Raw genomic sequence first — 24,839 nt, 5'->3', positions numbered from 1 at the left:
ATGGCGGCTTGGGAGTCGGGCTTGGCACCGGGCCGCACGTGAAGGCGTCAACCGTCGTAGCGAGCCAGCCGAGCCACTTGTCGTTCGGTATCACGTGTGGGCCGAGGTCGCGGCCGCGGCACTTTGTCGTCACCGCGTGGATGAGGCGTTGAGTTCTTGTCGCGAGCGTCTCCGTCGGGGCGGCGGCGAGCATCAAGGCGTGGACGTGCTGGGCTTGAGTGATCCCGATCTTGGCCATCGACCGTTTGTAGTTGTCAAGGCGGATTGGATTGGCTAAAAATAGACCATGACGTGGCAGTCCCAGGGCGTGCAGATGCCTCGCCGATGGGCGGCGACAGCCTTCCCAGATATGATATGCGTTAATATGAGTACCTTAGGACCCTTTCCTGTAGGTTACTACGTACGTTGTATATATTGTCTATACTGCAATAACTGCAAGCCATTCTGTGCCATGATATGGCAAGCTCGACACTACGTTTAAGGTACGCAGTCCTCAGCATAAACACCCGTAATTGATCAAATTAAACATCGTTCTTATGGCCCACAGAGCACGCGTTTCTTCATCTCTTGACGAGCGTCCCAGTCGGGCTCGCAACCGTCTTCGGGCGTCGACCGGAAGCGTAGCTTGAGGATGCCGTTGCGGCGCGGGCCCTCGCCTTTGCCCGTGTCGTCTGCATCCCACGACGCCGGCAAGACCCAATTGGGAAGCGGAGGCTCGTTTTTAATAGGCGCATACGAGTAGTCGACCCAGTTGTCACCCTATACATAGCACGCTTTCATTGAGCCGAAGTGTCATCGCATCCAACAACCTCTTCGACGATCGCAAGGTGGACGAGGATCTTGGCGACCGCGTAGTCTTCCAACACACTCATATCGAGCACATAGTACCGATCCGGTTTGAGCGGGTTGAGGATATTGAGCCACCCGAGGTAGGTCGCGAGCATCTTTTGCTCGGGCACGGAGAGCTCATCCAGGATATCGACAAAGTTTTCAACGTCCATGAGCCGCGAGAAGAGGACGCGCGCGGCTTCGACGCGACCAAAGTTGCCAATGGGCATGCTCAGCACGATCCGGCTCGCTTGGGCGACCGTGAGATACCGGTCGCTCGTCACAATCTCAATCTGAATCAGCTTGAGTCGGATTTCCTCTTTGGAGTTTTTGATGCGGAAAATGTGGGCTTGGGCAAACGTCGTCAAGTTGAAGAACCGATCTCTTCGCACGGAATCGCGAATCTTCTGCCAGCGCGCGCGGGCCGGCGATACGACGGTCGCCGTGTGCTTGTCGTGTTCCGAAATGTCGACGTAGTAGGTGTCCCGTGCGAGCTCCTTTAGCAGCTGTATGTAGCGCCGGTCGCTCAGAGCTTGGGCGCCTACGTCACACCTCTACATCAACAACAACACCATTGTGTACGTTCAACTATACCAGGCGGCGGGCGGCGCGTCGACACATAGTCAAATTCGAGGCGTCCGGCCTGCGGCAGCGAGTCAAAGAACGAGGTCGTGAGCACAATGCGCTGGCCGTCCAGCGTTTCGTTGCGGTAGTTTTCCCAGTTGGCGTGCTGCGACGTGTCTACAACACGTTGTCGCGTCCAAATACGACAGGTTGTCCACTATACCGCCGCGCCGGGACGCGATCGACGCCTTCTTCTCCGACTGCGCGATTTCCACGAGCTTCCTCGCGACCCAGCGGTCGGTGGGCGCGCTTAAATCCAGCGAAAAATGGGCGGTCGGATTGCCCATGATGACGGTATACGCATTGCCCAGCTCGAGCTTGAGCATCGCGCGCTCCCGCAACGAGAGCGCCATCGAGACGAGCCGCTGGGCCTCGCGCGCGGTCAACATCTGCAGCACGAGGTTGGCAATCTCCTTGACGCGCACGTCTTTGGCGAGGCCGCCGCACTGATCGAGGAGCTCGTACGCTTGCGGCGCCGTAAACAGAATCTACCCAAGACAATGCACAACATGTCCTTCATTCCAAGCTCGAACCTCCGAGTCGTGCACGGCCATGTTGAGGAGATCAAGCTTCTCGGCGGAACTTTTCGCTTGGCTCTGAATGTTCTTGATGAGCTGGGCCACGCCGCCGTCCGAGAGACCTACATAGGCATTGATCATGTAGCTCCAGACCACGAAGCGAGGGCCATGATAACGAACGTACGGTGCCGGGCGTCGTCCGAGTCGAACGTCGCTTCCCGTTCGTACACAAAGACCACCTCGAGCCGGCCTTCTTGCGGCACGTGCCACACTTGGTTGGTTGCGACGTCTCGCAAGGCGAACGCCTGGTCCTTGGCCGACATGGTCGACTGCCGCCGAACGTACGACTTGATGAATTCAACAAACTCAGGGCCTTCAATCGTGCCGCTGCTGTCAAGGTCGTACTGCGCAATGACGTTGATGACGTCATGGTCCGTCATGTGAATGTCGAGCATCTATCCAACATCCATGTAGCATATAAACAAATTGGGCGCTAGCACCTGCAGCGCCGTCTGGAGTTCGCGGGCGTCAATGCCGCCCGACAGGTCCGCATCAATGACGCAAAACAGCGCCAAAAAGAACATATTGCTAAAGTCGAATTCGTCCGAAGGTGCCGCTGACGTCGGTGGCTGGAGCTGCTTCATTGCCGCCAGAATCGCGTCCAACGTGGGTAGCGTCGGGCGCATATTGAGCCCCAGAAACACGGCTTGGAGCGCCGCCGAGTCGATGCGCAGCTCCTTGGTCTTCTTTTGCTGCTTGAGCGTTGCGTAAAAACATCAAGGGGACTGTTGAAGACGGTCGCAATCGGCGGTGGTACGAGTGTGATCGTGGTCGCTACATTGCAACTTAGTCGATACTCTTTAGATAGATAGATAGATAGATAGATAGATAGATAGATAGATAGATAGATAGATAGATAGATAGATAGATACCTTGTTTTTCACACGCTCGACGCGCGAGTGGTGCTTGAGCTTCTCAAAGCGGCAGCCTTTCTTATACGTCGCGAGGCGAAGGAGCTCGGTCGCAATCATTTGGTCAAACGGCTCCGAGAGGTCGAGGTTGTATTCGCCGGCGGGATTCGTCGGGTCGAACATGGCTTTTTCCGATTTGCCCGTCGACGCGAGGTTGCAGCCGGCAATCTCAATGTCAATGCCTAGACCCCAATTCAGATTCAAAGCCTCAAAACCAACCAACCGTGGTCGCTCTTGTTGTTGCACATGGCAAACATAATGGCGCGACCGCCTTCCTTGCCAATGTTGTTGCCGTTGAGCAGCAGCAGTCGAAGCGACTTGGTTTTGCTCGCCGCACTCGCCAGCACGAGCGCGCCGCGACAGCCCACGTTGTTGTAGCTCAAGTCCAGCACCCGCAGCGTCGAATTGAGCGAGAGGACGCGGCCAAACATCATGGCGCCAGCATCGCCGCACGCATTGTAGGCGATATGGAGCTCGAGCAGCTTGCGGTTGTACTCGAGCGAGTGGGCCAGCGTCACGCCCGACTCGAGCCGCAAGAGATTCCAGCTCAAGTCGAGTTTGGCGAGCTTCTCGTTGACGTATCTACGTAGCTTTGTACACAAGTGTCCTTTGAAACGCGAAGAAGACGTACAGCATCGAGGCAATGGCTTCACCACCGGTCGTGATCTCAGGCTTGACGACGTTGAGCTGCTCGGCTTCGCCAATGCGATTCCGCGGCATCACGAGCTCTTCGACACTCGCGTTCTTCTCGAATGCGCTCATAAAGGCGGCGCACTCAAAGTCGTCAATGTCGGCTTTGGCCATGACCCTAACCACCCTCGAGGGATGAGCCTCGACATGGGATAGTAGTGCATGTCATACAGGTGCTGGAGCGTGCAACTCGGCGATGCAATCATGGTGCGCAAGATCTTGGCGGCATTCGACCCGATGGTGTTTTCGGAAATGTCGAGCTTGCGCAGTCGGAGGTGTTCGTGGACGGCCGTCAAGAGGCGGTGGAGGCCCATGTCACTCAGTCGATTGTCGCGGACGTTGATCTCTTCAAGGAACGGAAGACTTCCAACGCACTCGGCAAACTGCTCCATGTACGCATCGCCGAGCGACTAGAGTATCCGCATCAGTGTTTGCTCGCAGATATGTGTTCATAGTGTGTGTGTCCACAGACAATTTCGGGATCGAGAATTGCAGTACCTGGTACGAAAAGTCGAATACGTTGGTGGTGTTCTTGCGAATCACGAGCGGAATTGCGGGGCGCCCGGCCATGATGCTTTTCGTCAAGCAGTGCGTTCTCGGCGACGCGACATCCTTGGCGTCGGCCTTGGTCTCGCCTCGACTCGAGGCATCGATGCCCGTCCCCATCGGGATCGCGTAGAGCTGCTGCTTGGCGGCGAGCTCGCGGTAGTCGGCGTAAAAGGTCTGGCGCGCCGGTGCGCCAAAGTACTTTTTCTGGTTGACGCGCGTGAGGCCAAAGGACGGGGACGACTTGAGCGGCGGACGGACCGGCGACTCGAGCGCCTCGAGGAGGTCCTCGGCGTCGTGGTCGTCCATCCGCATGACGCGCGGCGACGCAACGAGTCGATCCACGGACCGGTCGAAGAACGAGCTCTGGCGCGGCAAGTTGGTAAACGTGGCCGTCGACCCGGCGCGCGGCTGGTACGGCAGAGCAGACTGCTTGAGGATCTCGCGCACGGGCTGGGACGTCGGTCGACTCTCGACGCTGCCCGCTTGCAGCTTGGCAATCTCGGGCGGCAAGGGCTCGTGGCCACGCCGGCTCGTCTCGCGGATCTCGAGCACGTCCGGGTCCCAGCTCATGCGTCTACCACAGAGAGGCTAATGTCGACTTGCAGACGACAGATCGCACCCCAGGAGCTTGGTAGGCGCGCTATTCTTTGGCGACGGGCGCACGCCCAGAGGCTCGAGCTTCTTCTCCTGCGCTCAAGGGTTAGAACGCCTATCTTTGCAGCGCGAGGGGACCTGGCGACGCGTCCAGGCGGCTGCATGCTGGCGCGTGCGCGGCGGTGTCGACACCAGCGGGTGGCGCGCGAGGACGGTGGCGCTCGCGTCGGTCGCATCGGCCACGTCGGGCGTCGGCGGCGATGCTGTGATCTCGCCCTTCTCGTTGATGGAGAGACCCTCGGTCTCAAACGTGTTTCTACAGCGGACGTCCGGCCTCGACGAGGCGACCACGAGTACGTACTTGTACCACGAGAGCCCGTACTTGCTGTCCTTGGGCCGCTTCCGGCCCGGCGTTCCATGCAGCATCCGTTACACTGCAACACGGTTCCAGCTGACACGGTCCCAGCGTTTCACGAGTTGCAAAAGGACAAAGTGTGCATCTTTCGGTAAGCAACTCGAAACAAGAAAAGAGAGATGGTGGTGGTGATTGGAGAAATACAGAGGAATGGCTAGTACGAGTGGTAACTACTTGGCCGTAAAGGTCGCGGGAAGGATCCCGTCCGAGGTGGCGCGCCCGACAATGGTCGTAAAGAGGCCTTCGGCCGCCGGCACGTCGAGCTTGATATCAGGCAGCGCCTACGAAGGGTATATTGAGACAACGTGTTTGTTTGTCAGCTGGAGCGTACGAGCTTGACGCGTTCAAAGCCCTTGAGGATCTGGATCGACGACACCACGTCCTGGCTGACCAAAAGGCCAAGAGCGAGCCCATGGCGTGGCACGCATCCGCGCCGTCTTCAAACGAGTTGATGATACCACGCTTCACGACCTACATCCATGCACATATGAGAACGAGGCGATTTGTATCGAGAGCTACCTCGTGGTGGAAATGCTCGACGTTCAGTTCGCGGACGCACGCCGCCGCTTCACCCAAGTCGCGCGACAAAAGGTACTCCTTCGTCAATTGGTCGATCGCAACCTGCCCCACGTCATGAGAGGATTTCATTTGCATGATAGACGCAATACCTTGAGTTCTTCGACCGGGCGGCCATCGCCAGGGCCCCAGCCCTTCTCCATGCGAACGGTACCGTGCTTGATGCTGAGCTTTTTGATGGCTTCAGCAACGACGGGCTCGGCGTTCTTGAGCAAAAACGAATCTTCGAGGAACTTCGGCGGCACGATCTCGTCGACGACCGCACGCGCAGCAAAGATCGAGAGCATGTTGATCGCGCTCGGAATGTCGAGCGCCAAGTCGTCGGCCGCGATAAGGACACGGCGAAAGCCTTGGGAGATCTCAAGCGGGCTCAAACCGTTGAGGTAGAGCTCCGAGAGAAGTCGGGAGACGCTCTCGCGCTCTTTTTCATGCTTGTCCATCGACATGGTGATTGCACGCTTGACAAACTCATAGTTGTACGGCTCGCCTAGAGAGACAGGCTTCAATTCCATGGACAGCAAGGGTCCTGCACGTACTCGTCTTCTTGGCAAGCTCCTTAATACGGTGCTGGACTTCTTCGACTTCGCCGCTGACGAAGTACTCGGAGACGATCTCTTCGATCGCCTTCTTGACGTCCGCGGGCACGGACGCGTTGCCAAACGCGCGCGGGTTGCCGTCGACAAGCGCAATTTTGGAGAGGCTGCGCGTGCGGGGCGAGAGCGGCGGGGCCGCATGCGGGTTACGCGGCGACGTGACCAAGACAACGTTGTCCGACTCTTCTTCGCTGTCGTAGTTGGGGTCGTCGTGGTCGATCGGCGCCGACGTAATAAGGTCCTCAGGCTTGCCCCACAGGCCCTTCTTGCCGCCGCCCATCTTCTTGGAGAGCTCGCGGCTCTTGGTGCGGGCCTTGACGACTTCCACCTTCTCGGCAGATGCGCTCGACGCAGCGCCGTTCAAGGACAGGTCGGCAAACGACAGCGCTCCGGCCGTCGGGTTGGCCGCAACGTCCGCCATGGCGGCCGTCTCGGGGTCTTCGTGGCCTACATCATCTCCATGAGGCGTCTACCTCCATGCGGATCATCATGAACGTACGGGTAGAGTCCTTGGAGTTGCGTCGGGAGGCCGACATGATGTGAGGAAGCGATGGGGCCGGGAGGGCAGGAGGAGCTCGGGTGCTTGAGGCGGAAAAAAGATTAATGAGCGTTTCTTTCCAACGGCAACCGGCGCCGGATAAACCGGAAACAGACGTGGGAAATGTCATATTTCACACCTCCAAATAGTGTTGCATTGGAGGCACCCTCGTCGCTATGACTTGGCAGCGCGCTCTCGATCCATCCTTTCGACTCTATCGACTAAAGACATTACGGACGTGATGGAAAGGATGGCAATCACCACGCCTTCACCTCTCTGCGCTCTCAAAAATTCCCACAGAGCATATCGTACACTATATACGTGTGTGTAAAACTCGCCATGTGTTTTTCACCGAGTCCGTATCCGGCCTATCCGGATTGACCGCAAATACCTTCCGAAGATAAATCTTGCCGCCGGGTCCATGTCCCAGCGACGCGGCCTTGGCGCCTCCTTACGACGTCGTCGCCGACGACCTTGCCATGCGAGCTAGGGCCGACGAAGGCAATGGATGTCTTGAGCATGAGTGCGTCGAGCGACGAGGTACACCTCGCATGGGCGCCTCGCCCAGCAACGGCAATGGCCGCCATGCCTCCAGGTGACTGCATAAAAGCCACATGTTGAAGTCCCTCCGCCATCGACGGAGCATCCCTCGGCGGCTGCACCTGGGATAGAAACACGAATCGCATCCAGGCATCAGTAGTACCAGGTATAGCGTGCTTATAAGGCGATGGTGCGCGGGTTGGGCGACGTGAAGATGGCGTAAATGCGCTTGGAGAGGACCTTGAACACCCTGTTGGCGACGAGCTTTTCCTACTCCATGGCGGAAGATCAGTGTCACGATAGACAGCAAGCGACGCACCGCCAGCAGTAGCTCCTTGACTTTCACCGGTACGTTCGGGTTGACGTACACGGTCATGAGTGAGTCGATCGTCGGGTAGTAGTCGAGGAGGCGCTGCGCCATCTCCGGGCTCATGCCTGGAATCTACCACCACCTCTACCAACCATGCATTTCAATACGATCGGTACCATCTCGAGCATTCGCAGCCACGCATTCGCAAGCTCGTTGGAGGTATCTGCTCGATCATTAGACCCACAGGGTCGTTGCGTCTTGCACGTACCGCCATTGGTCGTCGCACGCACCGACGTGAGGCGCGGGACATGCGACAAAAAGTCATTGGGTGGCCTAACCACGCGCATGACAACTTGTCCACATTCGCAGGACCTCGTACGTCAACGGCAAGGCGGCGATTTCGCGGGTCAGCGACAAGACGTACGCCGCGCTGTCGTCGGGCGTCGCTGCAAACTATCGCATTTGTCAACGGACAAACACGGCGGCGCGTCCATCTAACGTACGTGAATGTGGCAAAACGAGTTGACAAAGAGGTGAACGACGGCGTTGTGCACATCGGAGAACGTCACCGGTCGCGCTCCGTGGCCCTGTGTCGACTCCATCGGCCGTGTCCAGAGACAGAAAGCGTACCTGGCGTTGCCGGGCGCGCTGGCGCGCGACGAGAGCCTTCTCGAGCCCCTCCACAAGCAAGAACGTGCGCGCGTACGGGTCGGCCACTTGTTGCCGGAGCTTGACAATGTGGTCGTACACGGGGCCGTACTCTGAACCGATCGCGTGTAGAAAGTCGGCTGCAGAGAGGTAGACGCAGGCCATCGGCACCACCGTGCTTGCCTCGCGCCACATGATGCTCTTGGGGACGACCAAGGGCACGGTGTTGACGTCCGTGACGTAGCACCCAAAGGGCGTCGGCTTGCTCGCGGTTGTGTGGTTGACGAGCGCGGTATACATCTTTTCGCCCACGTCAGCGTCAAAGAGCGATTCTTCGAGGTACACGTGCACTTGGGGCTTGGGCTTCCGCGGCTTGGCCGGGGATTTAGTGGCTTTGGCTTTCCGAGCGCGGCCTCGCACGGAAGTCACGGGCGCGGTGTGGTCGAGATGGACGCTGACCGCCGGTGCAGCGACGGGCGGTGAGGACGGTGCGCGTGGTGGTGCATACTGCGGGATCGGACGGTTGAAAAGATCACTGCTGAAGAGTGGCGACGACGGCGGCGAGTACGCCAGCGCAAACGGGTTCTCGTCCATGTGAGCATACTCGTCGTCGCTTCCGTCGACATCGACCACATCTTGCATGGACGCATTGGAGCGTTGTGATGACGTCAAAAGCGATCTTTATGTAGCAAGTCGAGGTCGTCATCACTGTCGACGAGGTCGTACAGAGGCGAGGTGACTGGCTGTGACGGAGGCGGCGACGCCATCAGCACGGCGTACGCCTCGTCGTCGGTATCATCTTCAAGGGCCACCACATTGACGGGTGGAGAGAGCGCAGCGCGACGAGGAGAGACAGGCGGTGGCAGAGGAACACGCGGGGCATCTTCGTCGTCGGTGTTGGTGTTGATGCTGATGATGGACGCATCCAAACCACTTGGATCTGCTTCGTCGACGGGCTGTGGCGGCGCAGGACGGCGTTGTACGAGTAAGCGCTCACGAAGAGGAACATCCAGCGCACTGTCGCTGTCGGATGAGTCCGACATGATATCGATCACAGCTTGGCTCAAGGCCGATGGAGGCGACTCATGCGAGAAAGCAGGTGCTCGCACGGGGCTGGCAACCGCTCGTTCTGGGCTTGCGACCACTGCTGCTGTATCTGTCGCTGATTGCACAGGACCCGTGGCTCTAGTGTGTGAGGAGTTCGTGGCTACCAGCCTTGGCTGGAGGGCAACGATGGGCGCTGGCTCGTCTAGCAAGCGAGGACCGCCCAGGACCGGAAGCTCCGTAGCGACGCGCGCTGGTCGTGGACGCTTGGGCACGATCGGCGACTCGGATAGATCGACGAACGCATCGGCCGTCGCCGTACGCTTCCCGGTGCTTGCCGTGGATTGCGCAAGGGGCAGGTCCTAGACGCGCTCAGAACAAGGTCGACCTCGGGAGCTGCTCGTACCGGCGCTGTCGGTGGCGGCAGCGGTCGCTTCGCCTTGGTCGTCCGAAGCCCAATCGCGCTGAGGATCCCATGCATGTCATCGTCGTCGCTGGCAAAGGAGTCGTCCATCATGCTCGCTGGATTACGTTGCCGTGTGGAAATATGTAATCCGGATATGTGACGCGCAACCGGATCATTTGAATTTGGCCGAAACGGCGCCAACACGAGATCAGGTCGCACGCAGGTCGTTCTTGTGCAATCCAACGAGACTCTAAATACAGAGCCATCGAGAGCCGATGGCATGTTCTATGTGGTATCGCATCTTGTCGGACGTTGAAAGTGTCGATGTTGTGGCACTCTGGAAGGGGTCGCGAACCAGCGTTGCTGTCGGCTTGGCGCGCTACAACCGCAGTCACTACGGCAGACGTGCGTTGGCGTTGGCAACAGCATTCATGGCAAGGTGGCTGCAGCCCTCGTTGCATTCGATGCATCGACGGCCAAATGATACGCTTGGAAGTATCGAGGCGCAAGCCGCACGTTTCGGTTACCGTAAATGCGATGTTTGAGCCCTAGCGCCGGCGGCAAGGGCGCTCGATGAAGCAAGGTCTTCGTCTCCTCGCTCAATATATCATCAGCTTCGCTGCTGAGAGCTGCTGCCAAGTAGTATGGATCCGAGCTGGTTCCCACACGTCCGTGGCTAATATTTGCGTTCGCGCCTCGTTTGCGCCGCCACGATAGCTGAATTCACCACATTTACTATAAGCGCATGTTCGGGCCGTACATCTCAGAGGTAAAGCGAGGTAGGATCCAGAGTACGTATGGCGTGTGCGCGGATACTCAAGACAAAGCTGTGCTTTCTGGTCGACTCCAGCTTGGCGCCGCTTGGACAGACGCCGGGACGGCCAAAGAGCCAACCGGCCTCCCACCGATCGTCGTCGCGCGGCCTCGCCTAACTCGCTTAAACGTGAGAAAACACATTTTCCCGATCATGCCAGAGGAGCTGCCGCAGTGATGCCACGTCATAGATCCCAAATGGTGTAAGGTGTCTAAAATTATAAATAGTGTAACATGCCGAGAATTCAAAGTACATATGCATTTAAAAAGTGATTCTATATATAAACAAACAAGGGAGCATAATAAAATGCATTTATTTTATACCCTTGACACAAACTAGTGTATCTAGAAACATAAATGGTGTACAATTTAATACAATAGTGTGGATGTGTATGCAAATAGTGTACGGAAACGTTTGTCGCATAAACAGCTGGAACTGAAAGGGCACCTCCGTTTCACGAAAGATCCGTGATGCAAGGCTACCTCTGGAAGCGAGGCCATGCGCTGCCGACCATGTAGATCGCCATCGCCTTTACGAGCAGCAACCTCATGCAACTGCGTAGGAGTCGGCGCTACTGCGTCCTCGACGGCTCGATGCTGGCCGTGTACCAGACCGAGCGCGAGCACGAGCTGGGCTTGACGCCGAGCTCCGTCTACGAGATCCGCGAGGTCGTGCCATGGGACGGCCACACGCGCTTAAAGAAGTACGAACACGGCTTTGTCGTCTCGACGCTCGGCGGCAAGACGTACCAGTGCAGCGCCGACACCATGGCCGCCCAGGAGCAATGGTCCGAGCCCGCCCTCGATTCCTCCGATCCGCATCCATATACATAGGATTGCCGCGATCCAAGAGTCGCTCGCCGAGCCCTACCGCATTGTGGCCGACGAAATAGTCGAAGCGCAAAAGCTGCTACAAGACGATATTGAGCTCGAGCATGAGACCGCCGACGCCGCCGCGATTGCTGTACGTCCTGACCTCCTTATCATGTCACGAAATCTCGGTCATTAGGTGCGCAAGGCCGAAGTCTCGTCCAAGGCGATTCGCGCGCACGAAGAGCAGATCCAGAGTCTCAAGACACAGATCAGCGAGATCGAGACACAGATGGCGTCTGCCCAAGCCGAGGCCAGCACCGCCGCCATATCCGCCGCCGACGCCAAGAGAGCAGCAACTACCGCCAAGCAAGTTGCGCATCACGTCATGATGCAAGTCAACACGGCCGAGAACGCGTCGCCCACAGCCGTGCAAGACGCTACCGCCGAAGCCTCCAAATGCTCGGCCTTGTCCGAGGTGGCGGCGACATTGGCCGCCACCGCGCAGATGGCCGTCAAGGACCTTGTGAAAAGCAAGGCGGCGCTCGTCGAGGCTATGCACAAAGCCACGGAGGCCCTCCAGTCCCTCAAGGCCGAGGCCGAAGCCAACATCTCGGTCGCGTCGGGGGCACTGCAGACCGCGCACTCGGCCAAAGCACGCACGCGTCTGCGTGTCGCGTCCTGGTCGTCGTCGCCGTCGCACGTCGACGCACTCGCCCAAGGGTATCGTCTCCCATCTATCAACCTATCAAGTATGAATCGCACACCTGGGGAGGTAGGTATCTCTTTTGTAAGCACGCAATGCGGCCCACCATGCACAGCAAGTACTTTGTTTTGTATGGCAAAACGCTCTGCTGGTACAAGAACGCCGACGACTTTATCCAGAACGCAAACACGCCGCTCGGAGTGGTCCATGTCGCTGGCGGCGTCAACGAATGGAGCGGACGCGTCGGCTTGACGACGGCGTCGCACCCGTTCTCGATTCCAACGGTCGAAGGCAAGACGCTCCACTGCTCGGCGCCGGTCTCGCACGATGTGGCCATGTGGAATACCGCCTTTCTCATTGGCATGACCATGAACCCGCTGTCGCCGGAGCGCGCGCGGGCTGCCAAGAGTCGGCGCGACTCGTTCGACTTGACGTCGCCGCCCCGCGCTGGCAAGCAACGCGTGAGGTAAGCCATTTCCCATCCGTATTGGTCCTCGCAGCCCGACTCATCGATGGAATGTGCTAGCTTTTTTGCCGCGGATTCGTCGTCGCCCTTGGACACGAGTCCGCATCCAGTGGTCGTCGAGACGGAAGCGGCAACGGTCGAGGGCTACCTCGTCAAGCAAGGGCATTTCGTGCCCACGATGAAGCAAAAGTACGTTGTGCTCCGAGGAAACCACCTTTTTTTCTACGCGTCGTACGACGCCTACATGGCCAAGACTACGGCGGACGTCGGGTGCTCGCAAGTCGCAAGCGTGGGCGACTGGGACGGCCACACGCTGCTCTTGACGTACCCGCACCCGTTCCGCATCGAGACCGTGGCGCACGCGCAAGTGCTTTGCAGTGCGCCGACCGCGAGCGAGAAGGACAAGTGGATGCGCGGCCTCCGCGCCGCGATCGCCAAGCACGCAATCGGGGCCAAGACATCGACAAGCAGCGACGTGGTGCTGGACCCGGCAGTGCAGGCGCTTCAAACGCTCTTGAGCAGCTACTACAACGAGCACAACCCGACCAAGCACGACGATATACCCACGCTTCTCAAGCTCTTTGATGGCCGCGAAAGCCAGCTCTTGTCGCATCTCGATGCGACGTATGGTACCACGCTCGTCCGCGACCATGCCGACTTGCTCGCGACGCTCGAGGCGCGCCACGAACGGCTCGCGGCGCGGGCAGCCGAGTTTGCAATTGTCCCGGACGCCGGCGTGCCCCATCTGGAAGGCGTCGCCGACGTGATTGTACCCAGCGCGCTTGGTAGCAGCGGGAAAGCCGAGGTGTACCTTGTCTTGCTCGGACATCAACTCATGCAGTTTGCATCGCGCACCGCGGCACTGACCGCACCTGAGACGCCGACAAGTGTCGTCGACGTGTGCGAAGCGAGTGCTGGCGTCTCGGCGGCCGACCTGACGGTGCTCGACACGGTAGGTACCAAGCACCTGTATCATCTGCATCTCGAGGCGAGCCGCGACCATTGGCTGCACATGCTGTCGCTCGGTGTCGATCATGCGCGGACCCACGGTCGCATGGCTATCACGCTCTCGGACCACAAGTACGTCATCCTCCTCCACGAACCGAGTCTCATGCGAGAACGACAGGACGGTGCTGCGTGAGATCGTGCCAGGTGCTATCGATGACACCAGTCCAACGGTGGAGGCCACTGCGTTCAAGTCGGCGCTCGTTGCGTTTTATAACGAGCACAATCCCGACGGCCTTTCTAGTGTGGACGCGCTGTTGGTCTACTTTCGAGGCCAAGAACATCTCTTGCTCGAGTCGCTGGATGCCATGTACGGGTCGTCGCTGGCCTCCGACCCGACGCTGCAGGCGCTCTGCATCGAGCTCACGGGTGTCTCGTCGGCCATTGATCGTCGCGGCGGGTCATTTTGGCGCAAGTCCCTCCTCCCCGATGGCTCTCTGCCGGCGCTTCGCAAGAAGGCTGGGTACGTCAAGGTCAAGGCGCCGCCGTCGATTCCGAAGCTCAAGCGCGCGTTCGCAGTTCTTAACGACGACGGCCACCTCGCCTTCTTTGTCGATGCGATGCAAGACGTGGCGCTCATGGCGTCCGCACCCGTGCGCAGTGTCCGCGTCGGTGACGGTCAGTTCAGCCTCTATGTCGACAACACCTTTCTCCAGTGCGAGACCGAGATGGATGCCCACGCGTGGCTCTCAGCGTGCCACGTCACGATTGCATCGCAGCACGTGCACGCGCTCACTGCGTCGCCGCTGGCGCAGTTCCTCGTCGACTACTACCGAGCGCACAACCCGGCCAAGGTCCATGAGGTGCCGTTGCTGCTCGACTCGTTTGCGGGCCGCGAACGCGAGCTTCTAGTCAAGCTCGATGCTGTCTACCACACCAACGTGACCTCCGACGCGCATGCTCTCTCGCTCTTGCCAGCGTCGTCGTCATCCGACGCGTCGCCGAGTACAACCGAGCTCGTGCGGGGCTACTTTCTCATGAAGGGCTACCACCTGCCATCGCTCACGCGCTTCTATGGTGTCCTCCGCGGCAACACGCTGGCGGTGTTCGACACGGAAGACGACGCGGCCCAAGACGACAATCCAACGACAAAGTACGACCGCAAGCGCGTGGCCGCTGTCGTCGCGTGGAGCGGCAGCACGCACGCAGAGTACTCGTTCGGGCTCGAGATCATCACGGACGAGCACAAGACGTTCTTCTGCGCGTTTGCGACGGAAGACGACCAGCTGCACTGGGCGAGTGCGCTCCGACATGGCATTGCAATCGCTCGCATCGAGCACCGGTCGGCCACCGGCGTCCTCGCGTCCGAGGGCACGCAGGCCCTGCGGCGACTCGTGCTGCAGCGTTTTGGCCATATGCACATGTCGCTCGCCGACGATCTGGACGCGCTGCTCGAGTACGCCCACGGCTTTGACATGGACCTGCTCACGCAAATGGACCGGAAATACGGCACCGAGATGGCCCTGGACGAAGACATTGTGTCGCTTTTGGGGACGCTCCCACCCAATGCGACGCTACTTGAGCCACTTAAGGGGATGGAAGGCCCACTGAGCCTCGTGACGGCCGAGGGTCAGGTCAAATCTCAAATCTACGGTGTCCTTGACGGCACGCTCTTGCAGTGCTACGCGTCCCGCGAAAGCTACAAGACGTGCGTGACGCCGCCGACGCTCTCGCTGGCGATTGCGACGATCGGGCCCTTCGAGATGACGGGGTTCGTCATGGACACGCAAGCCGAAGGCATGGTCGTGTACATGCGCGCCGCGTCGAGCGACGACCAAAGTCGATGGCTCGACGCGATTCAGTGCGCCCTCGACAAGGCTGCGCTCGACTCGCTCTTCCACGCGATTCCGACGTACGTACAAGAGGCTCTCTAACGCAATGACGTCGAGGCATGCGATAGGGACACCGCCGGCGTCTTCTCGAGCTTTGTGTTTGTCCATGATCCCGTGGCACATGGCAAGGAAGGCTTGAAGCGGCTCATGCTCAAAACCAAGCCCAAGCGGCCTGTGAAACGCTACGTCGTGCTGGATGGCCTCGAGTTCAAGGTCTACCTCGCGCCCTCCGACGTCGAGCCACATCAGCGCTTGGCGGTCGCGAGCCTTTGTCGCTGGGACGAGTCGCCCAACGGCTTTCTCGTACACTGCCTCGACCACGCGCGGAAGCCATGCGACGTCTACTGCTCGGTCGAGTCGCCCGAGCTACAAACCAAGTGGCTCGACCACTACGCAAGCGTTCAAAAGCAGCAGTTGGGCGACGCACTCCTCGACGACCAAGCATACGAGGCAAGAGAAACGTCTTCCGCCTCGTCTTGAGCGTGATCGTCTAGGTGGCCCACACGACGGCGTCGGCCTTTGATACCTCGCCCATGAAGGGCTACATGATGTACGAGCCCAAGGCCAGCCGCGCCGAGCGGCGTGAAGGGTACCCTGCGATCTCCATATATTTGAGCCAAGACGCATGCTTTGCATAGCTTTTTCCTTGTGCATGAGACGCATTTGTGGGCGTTCAACTCGGAGCTCAGCGCGCGGTCGGGCGACGCGCCGGCATTGGACCTCGAGATGGCCATGCTCCTCGAGCACGACGCTGACAGCAACGACTTTTACATTGAGGCGCGACTCAACGGCGCACTCAAGCCACTGCGCTTCATCACTGCCGACCGCAACGATCGCAACGCGTGGGTGCGAGCGCTTTCGTCCGTGCTGCAAACCGCCCGCGGTCTTGCGCTCCTGCAGACGACGCAGGTATGTCGCTGTCATGGCCATAGGTGCCGATAGCCCAGTTGGATGGTAGCAACTACTGCACGAGAGCTTGACGCCGTCGCAAGCCATCGCGGAGGCCAACCGCGCCACGTTTGTCGTATCGGGGTCATCAATGGAAGGCATGTTGACGCAAGTGCAAACTGCCTACTGGCTCTTCTCCCACGACGAGCCGCGCTACTTTGTGCTCAAGCAAGCGTCGCTCTGGAGCTTCGCGTCATCGGCCGAAGCGAAGCACCTCCACGCTAACAACCATAGCAACAACAATGAGGCAGAGACAAGTGTCCAAATGCACGTCACGTCGGTCAGCGACTGGGTGCTACCGCCAGGCTCGGCGCAGCACGGGTTTCACGTCCACTACCATCTCGGCGAGAGCAGTGAGAGTCTTCTTGCGCAGCTCATGGCGCCATCACTCGAGGAGAAGGAGCGATGGGTGCGTGCAATCAAGGAGGCACAAGAAGACTCGCTGCGAGAAGCCTACTACAACGACCTCTTGGCCCACGAGACCGAGCTCCAAGCGGCGGCGCCGATCGTGTTGGCGTACGAAGGCTTTGTCAAGACGCGCAAGACGCGGCTGACATCGCCATGGCGCGAGCACTATTGCGTGCTCAAGGGTCCGTGGCTGTTGCTCTTTGCCTCCCACGACGCCTGCCTCGAGGCGCCGGACAAGCCGCTGGAGAAGCACGAGATCGTCCTCGTCTCCGACTGGCACGGATCGCTCTCTCTCGCCGTGCGCCACGTGTTTCGAGTCGAGACGCTCGACGACGGCTTCCTCGAGGTACTCTTTGTGTGTGTGTTGATGTTGAACACGTCGATCCGCGCGCGCAGGTCTCGGTGGGCACGGACGGGGAAAAGGTCAAGTGGATGAAGACGCTCGAGGCGGCGGTGGCGGCCGTGCCAGCGCACGACGTCGTCTCTCGCAATGCAGCTCTGAGCAGCTATCCCGGCGCGTCCATGGAAGGCTACCTCATCAAGAAAGGCCATGGTCTCCGCGTGGCGAAGAAGCGGTTTTGTTCCATAAGTCAAAACACATGTCGATATATACGTGTCTTGTTTAGGTACTGCGTCTTGCTCAGCACCGAGTGGCTCTACTTTAACTCGCAAGAAGACGCACTCGCTCAAGCGCAGCCGCTCGGTGTGCTCAAAGTGCTCGGCGCCAAGCCCATGGCCGCCGACACCACGACGTACATCGACTTCAACTCGGTACGGTGGTCTATGTCATGAGTTGAACAGCCAACAAAGCTCCGAGTAGACGGTGCCCGAACATACCTTTGTCTTGGACGTCCAAGGCCACAAGAGCGTGCTTTGCGAAGCCCACAACAGTAGGGTCTTGGCCGCATTCAAACATTGTTGTAATAGCACGTACGGAGTAGGTGCCGAGCAGCACCTTTGGGTCGAGCACATTGCGGCCGAGCTCGAGAAAGAAGCCAGCCTGACCCGAGGTCTCCAAGCATCGAAAGAGTCGGCGCAGAAGAAGGCCGAGGCGATGAAAGCCGCCGTCGCGACGATTGGCGCGGCCCAAGCCCACGCGTCGGCGGAGATGGCGCTCACCGACGACTTGCTCAAGAAATTCCAAGAGGAGGAGGACGACGGGTCGTCGGACAATGACGACAGTGACGGCGCGACGCTGTACGTCGAGTACGTGGATACGAACGGTGGATTTGCGCCCGAAGACTCGCCGATGCGCCGGACGTCCAAGAACAAACTCGCGCAGCACTTTCCCAACGACAAAACGTTGAGCAAAAGCATGGCGTCCCGGCCGTTCTGGCAGCTCTTTTGCAGCTGCTTGTTCCGCCCGCCAAGCACACCGACATTGCACCAAGACGACCCGCTTTTGACCGACGACGAGAAGCGGCTCTACAAGGTCCAGTTCTACGCCAACGGCGCGATCGATTCGTCCTTTTAAGTGCCATTTACTCTCAAGGCCCCGTTCTGTCGCTTGAATACATGTTAAGTACTACATTCACTCGAACCGCTTGCGTTCGGATTGTATCAAGGCTCATAGCGCAGCGCCGCCTGGAGGTAGTCGAGCGACGCGCGCGTCGCCCACGACTTGATTTCGAGGCCGTCGAGCTCGAAAAGCCGCAGTGACTGCCGTACGCTGTCAGCGCCAGCATTGCATTTGGGTTCGAATCAAAGACACCCTGAAAAGGAATCATCCCTAGTCCAAGACAGTATTGTACGACGTGCAATGAAGTAGCAGCGGCGCGTACGGTAGGTGCACACAGGGTCGTCCCGCGCGTTGATGCAGAGCGTCGGGACTGCAATGTTTTCGACTTGGCGCATCGGATTGTTCTTGGCCCAGTACGCTTCGAGGTCGTCGTAGCCGTGCATGGTCATGTACACGTGGCGGTCAAACTCGGGAATCGAACTCGCTTGCAGCGCCGCGTCGACATCGATCGTCGACGACAAGACGTCTTTGTGGCGCTTGAGCAAGCCCTATCCCCACCGAGTCGTCATAATCCCTTCTCTCGTAAGGGTGACAATACTTTCAGCGTAAACGTCATGAGGAAATGGTAGAGCGGGTAAATGCCGCCGTGGCAAAAGAGTCCCAGGGCGTCATAGCCTGCGTCATCCATATATCTCGATGAGCCGAGAGCAACAGCACCGAGAGGTGTACCAGGCGAGACGAGGGCGGCGGCGGCGAGCTGCGACTTGGCGCCTGTCTCGCCCAAGTAGGACGTGACGAGCCCCGACCCGGCCGAGAAGCCAACCCCTAACGAAAGCGATTCTTCCAGACGATAGCGTCATGACCTGCATGTACCTGTAATCTTGGCCGTAGGATACGATGCCTGGATGTGTGCGATGGCGGCCGAGAGGTCCTGCGTGCAGCCAAACGCCTGCAGCTTGGGGCTCGTCAAAGGCGTGTCGCCGTGGCCGCGCTTGTTGAAGGCGACGGGGCGGAAGCCGGCGCGGAGCGCGTCGGCGCAGAACGAGCGCATGTCGTAGCTGCAGCCGGTGAGCCCATGGACGACGAGCACGACGGGTGCATGCGCCGGCAGCGTCTCGGCGCCGGCGCACCAGTCGAGGCCGATCTGGCCGCCGTCGGCCATCGGCAGCAGCTCGCGCGTGTACGCGATCGGCGCCTGCGGCACAAGCAGCGTCATCGCGATCTGGATGTGCGCGTTGATGGCCCACCACGGCGGGTGGTACGGCGCCGAGACCGACGGCGCGTTCTAAAAAACGCGTCAGAGAGGGTCGTTTAGCGTCGACGTACGGCCGCGATAAACTGCTGCAGACGCGAGTCGGTGCGGTAGTGCAGCTCGACCTTGCTGCGGTTGCACGTGAAGACGTGCATGACAAGGTACGTCCCGAGCAAGGCGGCGGCGACGACGGCGGCCACGTAGCCATCGACCGGCAACATGGCGAAATGCTGATTGGCGTTGCGGCGCAGTGTACCGCACGGTGATTGGTCCACAGCTGGTGGTGGATTCGAATTTTGTGATCTTGCGCAAAGTCGATCGGATGATGACGACAGGCGTCATCGAACTTGAAGGCAACGAGCCTCGGCGATACTCCTCTCGTTAGCAAGCTCGTTGGCTGACGCTACCAAGTCCACATCGATCATGATGATGTCTGAGAACACTCTGAGAACACTGTCACGATGCAGAACACGAGCGCAAATCCGAGATTTTGAGCTATTTTACACTGTCGACAGACCAACGGTACTCGAAGCCGCTGGCAGGAGCCGCTGGCGTCGTCGATTCCATAGACGACGCTCTCTGCACTCTGACCGTGTCTTGGCGAGAAAGCCGTCTGCAGCTGGGATAGCAGCTTCTCGTCTGCGTTTAGATGTTGGAAGATGCACGGCTGGCAGCAAGGGAATGTGAATACGAATCCCTTGGGCTTGAAGCATCCCTTTTGCCGGCGCGAAGGCTCGAGTTGTCGATATCTCTTGCATCGCCTTCCCTCTACTCGAACGAACGAGATCCGTCGTGCGTCGGCGGCGCCGAGGTCGGGACAGTCGGGAAGAGGAACACTGCCGGCTCTACCTCGTGGTAAACCAGTTTAAAGGTGACAGCAATCTCCCAACACCAAATAGTACATACTGCGCCACCCGAGGTCATAATCCATGAGCAGCCCATGCTTCGACTTCGTTCAAGGGCAATAAGCCCTGAAGCTTGCATTCGTTCCAAGACAGCACCAATTTGCCACTCATCAAATTGGCTCGGGATTATGTAAACAGGAGGCTCGCGACGCTTTGGCAAGGTGGGCAGAGGGGTAGGGCAGTTGGCTTGGCCGTCATCTCCATCCATCGTCAATCACACCTAGTATGACCTTGGACACGTGCGAATGTCGACCGTGTCGTACGCTGGGACAGTCTCTGCGTTGTCGATGCAACGACCTCTTGGCGACTAATACCTCAGCAAAAGTCGACGATTCGCAGTTGTGAGCGCAAGATGTCTTTTAACACTATTTACAATATCACACGATTTCCAGATATCACAAATCGGAGTTTTTCCGGGTTCCAATTATCGAGTGTCGCAATATACCGTGTAGATAGGCGACGATGACGACGATGCGGCGGCTGGCATGGCTCCTCGGCGCGCTGGCGCTGGCCCGCGGCCGACCGCTGCACGAGGCCGCGAATGCGACCAAGGCCGCTGTCTCGGGCACGCCGGGCACGGGCGACTGCGCCTGGAAGCGCGCGTGGGCGGCCAAGCTCGACGCGTTCGAGACGTCCGACGCGGCGACGGCGCATGTCTCGGCCACGCGCGACGCGCTCACGCTCTCGGCGACCACGATTGATGGCGCCGTCGCCTCAGGCTGGGCCACATATCCTGTGCCCCGCGATCACATTCCGATGAGCGGCAAGCTCGTCGTCCAGGCGACGCTGGCCAAGGTGCGTCCTCGCCGTATGATCCAAAGCTGTATGGCGTCTAGGGCCTCGGTCTGCGGCCAACCGTCAAGCTTGTCAAGTCCAAGGACGGCATTCACCGCGACGTCGTCGTGCTCAGCGGTGTTGGCGAGCAACCGGACGGGCTCCAGATCCGCTGGCCGCACGCAACGTCGGCATCCTTGCACATGAAGGCCTTTCCATGCATTGACGTTCGAGACGGAAATTACATGCCATGATGTATTCGCTGATTCTGCTCTTCCTAGGACCTGACACTGGACTCGCATACGTTCCAGGTCACGTGGGACGATGGCTGGTTCCGCTGGTTCGTCGACGACGTCTTCTATCTCGAGCAGCATCGGACGTCGTTCTTCGCCATGACCGCAGGCTACACGTACACGGTGCATGTCGAGCTCGCTTACGACAACGCGACATCGCACCGCAGCAGCAACAGCAACAACGTGACGATCGATGCGTCGATGGTCGTGTCCGACATTAGCCTCTACAAGCAGACGTCGCCAGCCTGCACGCCGTCGACAACCAACCCGAGCGACTGCAGCAACTACATTACGCGGGCCATTTTACGTACCTCCTTCTGCTTGCGCAACATGAGCTCATGCGTCGTTAGCGACGGTGCCTCAAGGCTCGCTGCGCGGATCGCTCTCGTTTTCAGAGGTGCTCGAGTATGTCGAGGCGATTCCGGCGCGGTTGCGGTCCTTCCCGTACCTCTTCCAGCAAGTCGACATTGGCACGTCGCTGGAAGGACGACCGTTGCGGGCGCTCTGCCTCGGCCAGTGCCACCCACAGGGCAAGACACCGCCCCAGACGCTCTACACCGGCTTGCACCACGCTCGCGAGGTAGGACCCTTCCTCGGTATTTCATCTCACACTGTCCCTATAGCCCATGTCCATGATGGTAGTGACCGCCTAGTAGTACATTGGTTGCCTCATTCGGTATGGCGTAGAACCTCGTGTACTTTGTCGAGTACCTCCTTCTCGGCTTCCACCAGCGCGATCCGAACGTGTTGCATCTCCTCCTCACGCGCCAGCTCTGGTTTGTCCTTGTCGTCAACCCGGATGGCTACGTCTACAATGAAAAGCACCTCGAAACGCTGCATTTTGAGAACCCGAGCTACTCGGGGCAGCGCAAGAACCGGCGACCGGCAACGTGTCGGACCAACGCCGACGTTGGCGTCGACCTGAACCGCAACTACGACGTGTGTTTCGACCAAGATACCGTTGGTAGCAGCACCGACGCGTGTGCCGAGGTAGCGGCTCAGTATTCGGTGGGGGCTGATACATTGATACTAGGATTACCGCGGAGAGAAGGCGTTCTCCGAGCCCGAGACGCGCGCGATCCGGGACTTTGTCGCCAACCACTCGGTAGCGACCGCGCTCAACTACCACGCGTTTGGCAAGTACGTCAACATTCCGTTTGCGTGTCAGCCCAAAGGCGCCCCGGCGCCAGCCGACATGGCCATCTTTTCGACGATCGCCTCGGAAATGACCAAGTACAACCACTTCCACTTCGGCCAGTCGTGGCAGACGGTAATCCTCTTGATTCTTAAATCGACAAGTTCGTGTACATGGATGTAGAGCGACCTCTACTCGGTCAACGGCGAAACGAGCGACTGGATGTGGAACGCGCATGGCATCTTTGCCATGTCGCCCGAAACCGGCCCGTCCTTCGACTATGGCGACGTCGATGGCTTTTGGCCGACGAAAGCGTCGATCGTGCACGAGATCTGCGAAGAGCTTTTGTATACCAATTTTCACGCGGCGCGGATCGCAGGTCCTATTTACACGCTCCGCCTTCTCGTACTATACGTCTCGTTGGTACCTTACGTCTCATGCGCACGGGGCTAGGGCTGGGAAAACGACGACGACTACGTCACCTTGTCGCTCGAGGTGCGACACGCCGCTTTTTCTTCAACCGTCTCATGGTCATTTTCTAGCTGCAAAACGTCGGACTAACGTCGGTCGCATCGGCCGAGGTCCTCGGATCGGTCCATCTCAACGGCTCGACGGCCAGTGCACCGACGACCATGGCGCTCGCCGCGCTCTCGAAACCGGACAACCAAGTCCAGACCATGACACTCGACATTCCAAAGCCGACAAAAACAGAGCTTGCGCCCCCCGCTGTGTACGTTCTCTTGCGTGACGCCGACGCCTGCCACCTCTACCGCGTCTGTACGTGTGACGCATCCTTCCCGTTCGTGATATCTCATGAGTGTTCGGTAGCGCTCGGTAAAAAGTCGGATGAATTCGCGCTCTGGGAGCCGCTTTCGCTGCCGCGCTGTGGGACCTGCGCGACGTTTGGCGCACTTAATGCCACGGCCGCCGTCACGTGCGACGGTCTCGAGGACGTGGTTGAGATACTCGAGCTGCCGACGCTGAGCGGCGTCACCAACAAGGCGCTGTACAGCGGCAATCTGACGTTGGCCAAGGACCTTGCCGTGACGTGGGCGCCGCACGCTGAGCCCCTCATGGAGAACAAGTCGTTTTTGCTCGTCTCGCTCATCGTGCTGCTCGGGATGGTCACGGGACTCATGGGCCTGCGCCACTTTAAGGCCATCGAGAACGGCAAGCGCAAGGCGTCCGAAGCATACGAGATGGTCGCGTCGCACGAGCCCGAGCCGCTCGACGATATGCCCGACGACGACGACGAGGCCGAGCCCATGACGCTGCATATTGACACGATGCATGCGTTTGAAGAGCATGAGCTGAGCCCTCGGTCCATGCCACGGGTGCGGTCACCGACGCAAGGCGACCGCGAGTCGTAGATACTACTAGCATAGTCGTGCATTCTATCGATTTCATTGTCGTCGTCGCAGGTTGCTAATCGGTCTTGGCGAGCGGCTTCTTGTTGGCTGGCGTGGCGGCGCCGTCCAGGCTGCTGAGGTCGAGCTTGCCGTCGGCTTGGAGCGCACGGGCCTCGAGGATGAACCAGTTGATCGAGACCGTGAGCCCGATGGCGAGGAAGAGGAAGATGTACATGTGGAACGAGTCCTCCATGCCCGTCCAGATGGTCATCGCGATGACGCCTAGGAGCGCGAGCAGGACGCCATTGAGCGCCAGCACGAACTTGTTGCCGGTCCCAGGCTCGAGCGCCGACTTGAGGGCGGAGGCGAAGACGCTCATTTCGAAAATGACACACCGGATACCGTGCCATTTTTATCCGGACGATCCACGTATCCGTATACATGTCCCTGTATCCGGAGACGTGGCGCCAAACGAGGCCCATGCTACGCGAACAAGGGTGCTTGGAGGTCCTTTGCATGAGCAAGCAGATGGGCTCATAGAGGCCATAGCGCTCTTGGCGGCGGCGATCCTCCTCTTCGAACGACATCTACAACTTGAGATGGGCCGTCACGACTGGTGTTGCCTTGGCACGTTGTAATCCTGGCACCCAATGCGGCGAAAGCACAATGGTTGGCGGCATGTGACCAACCATCGTTCCTTGGTGGCGCCATGAGAGTGAACTGAAAAGGTCATCGTAGAGGCGTAGAGAGGCGGTTAGCGTCGGTGTCATGGAAGTCAAGGGTGTTGCACAGGCATGTAAAGCTCGTCGCTTTCCCGTGTGTTCTACACCATCGGCAACC

At 59.1% G+C, this 24,839-nt stretch overlaps 7 protein-coding genes across 7 annotated transcripts; 2 read left to right on the top strand and 5 right to left on the bottom strand.

Annotated features, from left to right (window-relative positions):
- Nucleotides 1-493: 493 nt before the first annotated feature.
- Nucleotides 494-5,200, bottom strand: SPRG_02942 (hypothetical protein; the record flags this gene model as incomplete). The annotated part of the gene is made up of 15 exons (XM_012341526.1): nucleotides 494-759; nucleotides 810-1,369; nucleotides 1,423-1,569; nucleotides 1,616-1,940; nucleotides 1,986-2,092; nucleotides 2,155-2,425; nucleotides 2,471-2,725; nucleotides 2,903-3,123; nucleotides 3,165-3,523; nucleotides 3,573-3,749; nucleotides 3,803-4,041; nucleotides 4,130-4,754; nucleotides 4,800-4,867; nucleotides 4,913-5,090; nucleotides 5,136-5,200. The coding sequence occupies 15 exons, from the start codon at nucleotides 5,198-5,200 to the stop codon at nucleotides 535-537; spliced, it is 3,822 nt and encodes a 1,273-aa protein (XP_012196916.1). The 3' UTR covers nucleotides 494-534.
- A 110-nt stretch (nucleotides 5,201-5,310) lies between these two features.
- Nucleotides 5,311-6,960, bottom strand: SPRG_02941 (hypothetical protein). The gene is made up of 6 exons (XM_012341525.1): nucleotides 6,858-6,960; nucleotides 6,302-6,805; nucleotides 5,858-6,252; nucleotides 5,709-5,810; nucleotides 5,521-5,660; nucleotides 5,311-5,470 (listed from the first exon to the last, which is right to left on the bottom strand). The coding sequence occupies exons 1-6, from the start codon at nucleotides 6,892-6,894 to the stop codon at nucleotides 5,344-5,346; spliced, it is 1,305 nt and encodes a 434-aa protein (XP_012196915.1). The 5' UTR covers nucleotides 6,895-6,960; the 3' UTR covers nucleotides 5,311-5,343.
- A 623-nt stretch (nucleotides 6,961-7,583) lies between these two features.
- SPRG_02940 (hypothetical protein) lies at nucleotides 7,584-9,036 on the bottom strand (the record flags this gene model as incomplete). The annotated part of the gene is made up of 7 exons (XM_012341524.1): nucleotides 7,584-7,706; nucleotides 7,756-7,878; nucleotides 7,923-7,969; nucleotides 8,015-8,079; nucleotides 8,126-8,199; nucleotides 8,250-8,333; nucleotides 8,377-9,036. 7 exons carry the CDS (start codon nucleotides 9,034-9,036, stop codon nucleotides 7,614-7,616), a joined length of 1,146 nt encoding a protein of 381 aa, XP_012196914.1. The 3' UTR covers nucleotides 7,584-7,613.
- Nucleotides 9,037-11,116: 2,080 nt separating this feature from the next.
- Nucleotides 11,117-18,378, top strand: SPRG_02939 (hypothetical protein). The gene is made up of 15 exons (XM_012341523.1): nucleotides 11,117-11,172; nucleotides 11,221-11,445; nucleotides 11,492-11,621; nucleotides 11,667-12,190; nucleotides 12,247-12,639; nucleotides 12,700-13,719; nucleotides 13,766-15,496; nucleotides 15,545-15,926; nucleotides 15,971-16,065; nucleotides 16,115-16,385; nucleotides 16,435-17,178; nucleotides 17,229-17,407; nucleotides 17,459-17,603; nucleotides 17,653-17,722; nucleotides 17,774-18,378. Exons 1-15 carry the CDS (start codon nucleotides 11,129-11,131, stop codon nucleotides 18,304-18,306), a joined length of 6,486 nt encoding a protein of 2,161 aa, XP_012196913.1. The 5' UTR covers nucleotides 11,117-11,128; the 3' UTR covers nucleotides 18,307-18,378.
- Nucleotides 18,240-19,764, bottom strand: SPRG_02938 (hypothetical protein; the record flags this gene model as incomplete). Its single annotated transcript, XM_012341522.1, has 7 exons — nucleotides 18,240-18,491; nucleotides 18,542-18,561; nucleotides 18,614-18,839; nucleotides 18,890-18,966; nucleotides 19,021-19,116; nucleotides 19,165-19,576; nucleotides 19,618-19,764. The coding sequence occupies 7 exons, from the start codon at nucleotides 19,762-19,764 to the stop codon at nucleotides 18,393-18,395; spliced, it is 1,077 nt and encodes a 358-aa protein (XP_012196912.1). The 3' UTR covers nucleotides 18,240-18,392.
- Nucleotides 19,765-20,910: 1,146 nt separating this feature from the next.
- On the top strand, nucleotides 20,911-24,069 carry SPRG_02937 (hypothetical protein; the record flags this gene model as incomplete). The annotated part of the gene is made up of 10 exons (XM_012341521.1): nucleotides 20,911-21,243; nucleotides 21,285-21,449; nucleotides 21,504-21,822; nucleotides 21,866-22,095; nucleotides 22,203-22,505; nucleotides 22,549-22,785; nucleotides 22,834-23,055; nucleotides 23,104-23,145; nucleotides 23,193-23,427; nucleotides 23,479-24,069. The coding sequence occupies 10 exons, from the start codon at nucleotides 20,911-20,913 to the stop codon at nucleotides 24,018-24,020; spliced, it is 2,628 nt and encodes an 875-aa protein (XP_012196911.1). The 3' UTR covers nucleotides 24,021-24,069.
- On the bottom strand, nucleotides 24,030-24,381 carry SPRG_02936 (hypothetical protein). Its single transcript, XM_012341520.1, has one exon. The coding sequence runs from the start codon at nucleotides 24,376-24,378 to the stop codon at nucleotides 24,076-24,078; it is 303 nt and encodes a 100-aa protein (XP_012196910.1). The 5' UTR covers nucleotides 24,379-24,381; the 3' UTR covers nucleotides 24,030-24,075.
- Nucleotides 24,382-24,839: the final 458 nt, after the last annotated feature.

This window comes from Saprolegnia parasitica (assembly GCF_000151545.1).
Source record: "Saprolegnia parasitica CBS 223.65 unplaced genomic scaffold supercont2.7, whole genome shotgun sequence".
Taxonomy (NCBI): domain Eukaryota; phylum Oomycota; class Saprolegniomycetes; order Saprolegniales; family Saprolegniaceae; genus Saprolegnia; species Saprolegnia parasitica.
Note: the sequence above shows the minus strand (reverse complement) of the source record. Positions and strands in the feature narration are given on the sequence as shown.

Coding starts and splice junctions, on each gene's coding strand:
- SPRG_02941 (XM_012341525.1), bottom strand. CDS start 6,894: ATGTCGGCCTCCCGACGCAACTCCAAGGACTCTACCC. Junction 5,811..5,857: donor GCCCGGTCGAAGAACTCAAG/GTATTGCGTCTA, acceptor GACGTGGGGCAG/GTTGCGATCGACCAATTGAC. Junction 5,471..5,520: donor GCTTTGAACGCGTCAAGCTC/GTACGCTCCAGC, acceptor TACCCTTCGTAG/GCGCTGCCTGATATCAAGCT.
- SPRG_02939 (XM_012341523.1), top strand. CDS start 11,129: ATGCAAGGCTACCTCTGGAAGCGAGGCCATGCGCTGCCGACCAT. Junction 11,173..11,220: donor GGCCATGCGCTGCCGACCAT/GTAGATCGCCAT, acceptor GCAACTGCGTAG/GAGTCGGCGCTACTGCGTCC. Junction 11,446..11,491: donor ATGGCCGCCCAGGAGCAATG/GTCCGAGCCCGC, acceptor CCATATACATAG/GATTGCCGCGATCCAAGAGT.
- SPRG_02936 (XM_012341520.1), bottom strand. CDS start 24,378: ATGAGCGTCTTCGCCTCCGCCCTCAAGTCGGCGCTCGAGCCTGGGACC.